The sequence below is a fragment of the Chinchilla lanigera genome, unplaced genomic scaffold (genome assembly GCF_000276665.1).
Source record: "Chinchilla lanigera isolate Chin_1 unplaced genomic scaffold, ChiLan1.0 scaffold00052, whole genome shotgun sequence".
Lineage (NCBI taxonomy): Eukaryota > Metazoa > Chordata > Mammalia > Rodentia > Chinchillidae > Chinchilla > Chinchilla lanigera.
Window position 1 is genome coordinate 4,812,636 of NW_004955453.1, and position 8,650 is coordinate 4,821,285.

General features: G+C 44.0%; 2 protein-coding genes across 10 annotated transcripts in view; one reads left to right on the forward strand and one right to left on the reverse strand.

The window, feature by feature from the left end:
- The window catches only part of LOC102027482 (nuclear body protein SP140-like protein), a 143,168-nt gene that overhangs the window by 77,302 nt on the left and 57,216 nt on the right, over nucleotides 1-8,650 (forward strand). The window contains exons 8-9 of one of the 2 annotated variants that reach the window (XR_001236171.1): nucleotides 7,265-7,446; nucleotides 8,069-8,193. The exons of the other annotated variant lie outside the window; for it this stretch is intronic. The gene's annotated coding sequence lies outside the window, so the exon portion shown is untranslated. The remainder of the gene's footprint in view (nucleotides 1-7,264; nucleotides 7,447-8,068; nucleotides 8,194-8,650) is intronic. 2 annotated transcript variants of the gene reach the window in all.
- Sp100 (SP100 nuclear antigen) overlaps nucleotides 1-8,650 on the reverse strand; it is an 81,500-nt gene that overhangs the window by 37,897 nt on the left and 34,953 nt on the right. For 7 of the 8 annotated variants that reach the window (XM_013519803.1, XM_013519805.1, XM_013519802.1 and 4 more), the window contains 4 exons: nucleotides 8,406-8,489; nucleotides 5,690-5,755; nucleotides 3,865-4,014; nucleotides 3,374-3,457 (listed from right to left, as the gene is read on the reverse strand). In XM_013519803.1, coding sequence (XP_013375257.1) covers nucleotides 3,374-3,457; nucleotides 3,865-4,014; nucleotides 5,690-5,755; nucleotides 8,406-8,489 — 384 coding nt within the window. The remainder of the gene's footprint in view (nucleotides 1-3,373; nucleotides 3,458-3,864; nucleotides 4,015-5,689; nucleotides 5,756-8,405; nucleotides 8,490-8,650) is intronic. The other variant, XM_013519807.1, reaches the window with a different exon arrangement.

Below are 8,650 nucleotides of genomic sequence, written 5' to 3' on the forward strand. Positions count from 1 at the left end.
TTTTTCTCCGGTACCGGGAACTGAACTCACGACCTTGCGCTTGCCAGGCAGGCGCTTTTGCCGCTGAGCTAAATCCCCAGCCCCTCATTTTCCTTTATAGCTTTCTCTGCACATCTCTTTTTCTCTACATTTTAAAAAATCACTGTTTCTCAGGGCCAAGAGTAGGCTGCACTTTGGCGCAAGGATTAAGGAAGTGCTCAGTCTCGTGCTGAGAGCGAGATCATCTGGGGGTCCCTCTGCTCACCTCGTGCCAGCCACGCTGTTTCCTACCTGATGTGTCAGTGGATCCATCTGTTGTGTTTCCAACCTATTCCTCATTTGCTTTTCTTTCTTTCTTTTCTTTTCTTTCTTTCTTTCTTTCTTTCTTTCTTTCTTTCTTTCTTTCTTCTTTCCTTCTTTCCTTCTTTCTTTCTTTCTTTCTTTCTTTCTTTCTTTCTTTCTTTCTTTCTTTCTTTCCTTCTTTTTTGCTGTTGTTTTTTCAGACAGGGTCTCACTATGTAGCTCAGGCTAGCCCTGAACTCACTGTGTAGCCCAGGCTGGCCTTGAACTCATGGCGGTCCTCCTGCCTCAGCCTCGCGAGTGCTGGGATTACAGGCATGCACTACCATGCCTGGCTTTGCTTTTGTTTCTGAATTGTTTTTTTATTTTTATCTTTACTAGTGCATGTTTAGGACACACAATGGTTACATTTCTCTTGGGGAGTTGGTACCTGTACATAATACATCTTAATTCTTTTTATGTCCTGTTTCCTTCCTTTCCCTCCACCTCCCACCCCCTTTATCTCCTAGTCCCCTTCTCGCATGCTAAAGCTCTCTCTCTCTGTCTTCTAGTAGCTATCTTCTATTTTGCTTTTTAATGATTTGTGCTTTTGGTTTCTCAAATAAGAGAAACTATGCTACATTTAAGCTTGTGTGTCTGATTTATTGTGTGCAGCACTATAGTCTCAGGTACATCCTTTCTTTCCCCTTAATTATCACCGGCAGTGATGATAGATTTAATATGGGACACATAATTTATAGGATTATTTTATAATATTCACCCAAAGAGTCAAATGCAGAAGAGTGCAGGAGATCTGTCCACACACTAGAGACCCAGAGAATCCAGCTGAGGGCCTGGATCCCATGGCAATGTCCTGCATGAGTCCAGCTGGAGGCCTCGAGCCCAAGACAATGTCTCATACAAATCTGTATCAAGGATTGTCATCCCTTTCTGTCTTTCTGTGTTTGCCTCATTCCAGACATCCCAGTCATTCCCAGTGTTCTCTCCTAAGGCCACTTCCACTGCACCATACAGTTCTGTCCTGAAGGTCTTCCCTTTGGGCTTCCTTCCGTGCAGCTATGACGGGAAGCATGTGTGATTTCCATGTTACCATTTGTGATGGGTTAACTAATGGTTCACTTGTAACACCCAGTTGAACTGAATCAGCGTGGTGCTGGGTGTGGAAGGCCCACCTGAGGATTGTTGCCAACAGCATAAAAAGCAACCAGAGACTGTGTAACAGAGACTGGTTTTTTTTTGGATGGGAATGAGCAGTTGGTATGGGAGAATAAAGGAAAATTTTTGCTCTCATAAAAGAACAAATATAAAATAATTAAGACATTTTGGAAGGGCAGAGCAAGTTGGTGGAATAGGAGTCTCCAGAATCCATCTCCCTTCAGAAACACCAGCTGAGCAATTCTAAGTGTGGAAATACTTTCACAAGATCTAAGGGAACCAGGTGAGAGATGACAGCACACAGATGTAGCAAAGAAACAGGAAGAGATGCATGAGGATGACAGGAAGGAGAGTTTTGTGTTATCTATGCATTCTTTCTCTGCTCCAGGCAGCACGGCACGGACAGAGAGACTCTGCACTTGGGAGAAGAAGGAAGGGAGAGCTGGGCTTTGCTTTAGGCCCCAAAGCTGAGTAGGCCCTAATGGACTCAGATTCAGGGCCAGTATCGTAAGAAATTGAAAGAGTAAATAAGATCCAAAAGGTACAATAGATATTGTGACAGGGAGAGAAAGTGCTCAAAAGGAAACAACGACCGGGATGAGGGAAAGGAGAAAAGAAGGAAGGGGGAAAATACACACACACCACACACACACAAGATAGCTAAGATAATTGTACTAATTTCTATTAGTTCATTGACAGGAACATTTAGTATTTATACTGTTTGGTCAACTTTACATACCTATCCCTGGTAATCTGACCAAATACTTTGAGGATAATCATAGGCAATATAATAAGCATTGTTAATTTCCTATTATCTTGTTTTGAACTTCTGTATCATTTTTATTGTTTCTTCTTTATTATCTTTAAAATAAAAAAAGAAAAATCCACCTATACTGGAAAAAACGCCACAGTGAGACACCACCTCATGTCTTGTAGAATGGCAATTATAAAAAAGAAAAAAGATGATAAGTGTTGGTGTGGATGGAGAGAAAAGGGAACCCTGGTGCGATCCTGGTGAGAACATAAATGAGTACAGCCATTCTGGGGAACCCTAGACGACATAGCGAATTCAAAGCCAGCCTGTACTACATAGCAAGACCCTGTCTCAAGAAACAACAATGAAAAAACAAACCAAGATATGAATCAACCCAATTATAGATTAGCAGATAAAGAAAATGTGACATACCTACACAATGGAATACTATTTCAGCCTAAACGTGGAGGAAATCCTTCCATCTGCGACAACATGGAAGAACCAGGGGAACACTATGTGAAATGAAGTGAGCCAGGCACAGTAAAACAAATACTGCATGATCTCACTAGTATGTGCGGTGTGAAAGTGGTAAACTCATAGAAGTCTAATGTTATTTACCAGGAACTAGAGGGAGAGAGGAAGTGTATATAAGAGGTTTATCGTATAACAGTGACCATAGTTATTAACAATGTATTACGTCTCAATGATTGCTAAGAGAATAGATTTTGGTTTCTCACCAATAAAATGATATGTGAGACAGTGCATATGGTAATTACCTCAGTGTAGCCACTTTACAATGTATGTATATTTTAAAATATCATGTTGTAAATGTGTGTGTGTGTATATGTGTGTGTGTGTGTGATTGTGTGTTGTGGATAGAATCTAGGACCCTATACATTCTAGGCAAGTACCCTACTACTGAGCTACACCACCAGCCCCAAGTATAGATAATTTTTAATTTGTCAGGGGCTGGGGATTTAGCTCAGTGGCACAGCGCCTGCCTGGCAAGCGCGAGGTTGTGAGTTCGATTCCCGGTACCGGGGAAAAAAAAAAAAAACAACCCCCCAAAACCCAATTTGTCAGTTTAAAAATGGTTAAGATGAATTTTTTAAAAAGGCATCTAACCACCACAAAACACAGAACACCTGACAAACAAAAGAAGTCAATGAGGTAGGTGATAGTTACTTTCTTCATCACAGGGCAGTGGGCTGGGCGGCTCCGTGCTTGCATCTCCATTGCTCACTGGGACTCCTCCTTCTTCAAAGGATTCTGAAGATTAAAAATGCCACATCTGAGGCCCAATAGGACCTTGCTCCGCCCTATTTCCTTTCTATTAAACTTCCCCCGGCTTCTTTCCTTCTCATATTTCTACCCATACCCCTGTGTGCATGTGCTGGCACCTCTACCCCTTGAAGATGTTTTTCACTGATTTTATGGCCAGTGCCTCTCTGATCTGTCCTTCTGTCACTATGCCTGCTAGCTTTTTCATTCTGGCCATCTTCTTCCTGATCTCTTTCATCACTATGTCAGACTCTATTCCTGCTCTCTCTGAGTCTGATGCTCCTGCCTCAGCCTCCTGAGTGCTGGGATTCTGGTTCTATTCTTACATCCGTTCACTCTTCTACCAATATCCAGGACCTCTTGGCCTTTCTGCACTCGGGCAAACAAACACTTACCTACTGGTGCAGACTCCTGGTCAGCCTGCTCATCTGTTTGGTGGCTTCCTGATGAACCATTGTTTTCCCTGGTTGTTTGTGTTCTCAACCCATTTATCTGTTCCCTTTCAAGGGGGTAGTCTGGGAGCTCCTTTTCAGGTGAGGTTGTACCTAAAACACATTTTGATTCGTGGTGCTTTATTTGGCCCTAGTATCAGTCAGGGTCCAATAGGAAAATACAAATCATTCTAGGTATTTAAAACACAGAGCATGTAATTCAGTTCATGGAAGAGCTGAGAATTCCAAATGGAAGAACACAGTCACCAGGAAGCTGGGAGAGGGGTGGAAGGAGAGGCCTGGGTGGGGAGCGTCACCAGGCGGACAGAGCTGGAGCTATGACCCAGAGGCAGGTGCTGCCAGAAAGGCTTCCCAAGCACTGATAGGGAAGCACCAGCTTCTGCCTTCCTCCAGTTCTCCAAACTTTGCTGTCTCTCATGTTAGGAACTCAGCAGGACGCCACCAAGCAATGAAAGTTGGCCAGGAAGATGGTAGGTCCAGGTGGAGGGTGGAGCAGAGCAGCGGAGGCTAAGGGATTAACTGTTTCCCTGGTGGCGAACCTCTCCTGGCCATTACGGATTCCTTCCACCCGCCCCACTCTGTTCTCCCCAACTTCAGTAGTACACGAACGCATAAATATGTTCTTCAGTTATTTTTCTAAACCCAGTAAGTTAAGGAAAAAGTGATTTAACAAGTAATCACAGAAGTTTAATATGGAACATGGACTGAGGTACATGTTTTTGTGCCACCATCCCTAACTTCATTTATGCTGAAGATTCCAGTGTTTTGAATTTTTGCACGAAATTCATATACGTTGCCTAGAAAAATTCAAAGAACAAGAATCTGGAGAGACAAATTTTTATTATCTTCCATTCTTATGGAGCACTAAGTATAAAATGATTAAAGACACCGTATTACGGTGCCATATGCATACCTGTATTCATAGTGGCACAATTCATAATAGCCAAATACTGAAATCAGCCTATATGTTCATCAACAGATGAATGGATAAAGAAAATATATTTACAAACTGTGGAGTACTACTGTGCCATGTAGAAAGATAAATGAGTTATTTTTCGGAAAATGGATGCAACTTCACAATGTTAAGTGAAATAAGTCAGTCACACAAACTTAAGTATCTGATGGTTTCTCTTATATGAGAAACCCAAAATATAACTAAAAAACAAAATAAAAAATAGGGAATAGGAATAGGAAGTAGGGTGATCGATTTTTTCCTTTCTTTCTTTGGTGATAGATCCTTAAATGTTAAGGGGATCAAGAGATGGAGGAAAGGGAGACAGAGGGGGAGGGAAAGGGTAACAAAGGAATTAAGGTGTGTTATGTATCTGTATATAGGTCTTGCAAACCTTGCGGTGAGATTTACCACAATTTCGTATTTTCATACCCTTGTAAATGATGTGTTTTGTTTTTACCTGTCACCATGAAGTGACATTTACTTTAAAAAAATAAGAAAAGATGTGTATGTACGTGTGTGAATGCCACACAGGAAATATAAACATTATCTACTGCAAACATGTCCTTCAGAAAAATCTGGGCTCAGAGCCATCCGAAGTGCACAGCAAGTATGTCTAAGGGGTACGGGAAGAAGAAAACCTCCTAGGCAACCCCAGAGGATCAAGACTCTGCTATCTAAACCCTGAGCTTGGAGAAGAGCAGACATAAAGGCTCAAAGTTCCCAGCAATCAGTAATGCAAGGAAGCAACCCCACCGCGCATTCCAGAATGGGATAAAGCAGCGAAGGATCACAGGAGAGCCATGAGGAACAGACCATTAGAGGACGAAGGCTCTGAGCATGGCCAAGTGAGTCTCCATGAAGCAGAGTTTCTTCCAGTTCCTAGGGGAAGAAATTGGAAGTGGATGTCAGAAAATGAACTGTGGGTTTTCTCCATGTCCCGCCATCTCCCTGCACTGCTTTTATCAAGGAGTTTAAAGAGCCCATCTCGAAGTATCAATCTGGAGCCCCTCTGGAGCTGGCAGCACCACCTGTTCTTGAAGTCAGACTCCAGTCCTCAGGGTGAGGAGGGTCAGCCCACCCCACTGCTGCTAAAGGCCTCAGGGGCCGCCCCCCAGTGTCCTCTGTGGGGTACTCTGGCACCTGGCAATGACGATATCCACAGCCAGGCTGAGTCTGCCTTTGTCCCTAGCAGCTTCCCTGGCTCCTAGGTGTCCTGGTTGCCTGGTCCCCACGCCCTCTCATACTGCATCTCTCCGCACATCTGTTGGATCTTCTTTGTCGGCCTTTCCATGTGGATATCACGGCTGAGTCACCTGCACTTCCTGGAACTCTTGCTGTTTGTTTCCTGTGTCTTTCTGTCTTTGTATATTTCCCTACTTTTGTTTCATGTGTCTGCCTTTTTCATTAGGTTACCTAGATGAAAACACCGGCTCTCAGATCAGAATGCCTGAGTTCCCCCTTGTTCATCTGACTCTTGGCAAATTCCATACATGGTTTTTATAGATTTCAGTTTCCTCATCTGCAAATATGTGGACCTAAGTGAGGCCAGAATCCAATGGCCCCCTGAACACTGAATCCACAATGGCCAAGAGTAGACACTCTATAGTGTGAGCAGTCAATAACAAGGGTTTTTTAAAATTGGGGTCCTTTATCCCTTTCTGCTCTTTTGCTTCCCCTTTTCTTCTGTCTCTCTCTCTCAAAGTGTTCATGTACCCTTCTCACATCTCCACAACTTCCTCTCTGTGTCTCTCTACATGAATCGTTCTGCTCTGGAATCACAGTCCCCAGGTTTAAAAACATCTCTTCTGCTATCATGAAGTAGGGCATCATGATACAATAAGTAGATATTTAGGTCTGGCTCCCCTGCTGTTGTCCAGAGCTCCTGAAACCCTGTTGAATTTCCTAAGTGATGGAAATAAAAGAAGCCTCTTTTGCTCTTTATAACCAGCTTTTTTCAATAACAACCGAGTTTATACTAATGAGGTGAGTTTTGGAAAGCCCATAAGGAGGGAGGACTGGTTGGTAAGGGAAACTAAACTTGATTGGAGGATCAGAGCCCCCTGACCTCCAGGGAGGAGAGATGGGCTGGAGGCTGACTTAATCACTGATGGCCAATGATTTACTCAGTCATGCTTAGGGACAGGAACTTCTACTTAAAAAAAAAAAGACTTCAGTGACTGGGTTCAGAGAGCTACTGGGTTGGCAAAACCTGTGGACATTCTGAGAGGGTGGCATGGCCAGAAAGGGCGTGGAAATTCTATATCCTTCCTCATTTACTTTGCCCTACATGTATCTCTTTTATCTGGCTATTCTTGAGTTCTATCTTTTATAATGAACTGTAAGCTTTGTAATAAATGTTTCCCTGAGTTGTATGAGCTCCATTAACAGATTATCCAGCTTAAGAAGAGAGTGTGGGAACCTCGAGCCAGTTGGTCAGAAGAATACATCCCAACTGGGAACTTCTTTTGCTTTGGAGATAGAGTCTCACTGCATTCCCAGGTGGCCTTGAACTTCTGGGCTCAAGCAATCCTCCTACTTCTGCCTCCTGTGAAGCTGCAGCTATAGGGAAGGTAAGCTGCTCCTGCTTACTACCTGGAGCTTGTAGTTGTCATCTGAAGAGGGGGCTGTCCTGTGGGACTGAGCCCTTAACATGTGTGCTGTGCTAATCCTGGCTGGTAAATGCCTGGATAGAAGTAAACTATAGAATGTGCTGTTAGTGTCTGCAGAATATTGGTAGGCATTGGGGGGAATCCCCCTCTCATATTTTATGAATGTGAAGGTATCAATAAGAAAGGAGTTTAGCTTTTACCAAGGGCCTTCTCTATAATGCTGGCCGTGGGCCATAGTTCTAACCTCTTTACAGCTTCATACTGGTCTCCTACAGAGACCTTTTCCTAAGTCACAATTACATCTGAGTAGTCAGTCTCGTTAGGTCTGCTTCCTGACACACTGGGCTCTGGTTCCTTTATCTTAGGTACTGGCTACTTTACCACATCCATTCAGGGGCCCGTTTGGATTTTAAGTGTCCCCCACAGGCTGTGGGCCACAGGATTTGTCCCCAGCCCATGGTACTATAGGAAGCTGGTGAATCCTTTAGGTGGTGGGGCCTACTGGAGGGAAGCTGGCCCTCTGGGGATGTTCCCTTGCAGAGGTCAGTGGGACACTGGCCCCTTCTCTCTCTCTGCTTCCCAGCTACCCTGAGGTGAGCAGCTTCATCCCACTGTGTGCTTCTCACCATGATGTTGGGCTTCTCCACAGGTCCCACACAATGGGGCCTAGCAACCATCGATTGAAACCTCCACAACCATGAGCCAAAGGTAATACTTCTACTTTTTAGTTGATTTCTCTTAGGTACTTTGTCACAGCAATGGAAAGCTGATTACACAAGGCTCATATAAAAATTTCTCTCCTTGTCTCCTTCATGGGCCTCCCACATTTATCTCCTAGTTCACAGTCTCCATGAAAGAGCTCCTTTGTCTCTGTTTCCTCTGAGCAGGTAAGGACCTGTCTTCTGCCTACTTGTAATTACCTTCTTCAAGCCTAAGCTGGGTCTTGGGTCTCTCCTCTCTCTCTTCTCCATCACTTTCTTGGAGATACAGTTTGTTATGTATCTCTGAAGAGACAGATAGAGAGGAAGACAATTAGAGACTTCTAGCAGGGACTGGGGACTACATTTCAGCATTCCACAATTGGGAAACCCCAGCCCGGAGCACCGGTCTTCGGACCGGCGACTCACTCCTGGCCTTGTGGTTCCCCGGAAGGAGGGCTTCCGGC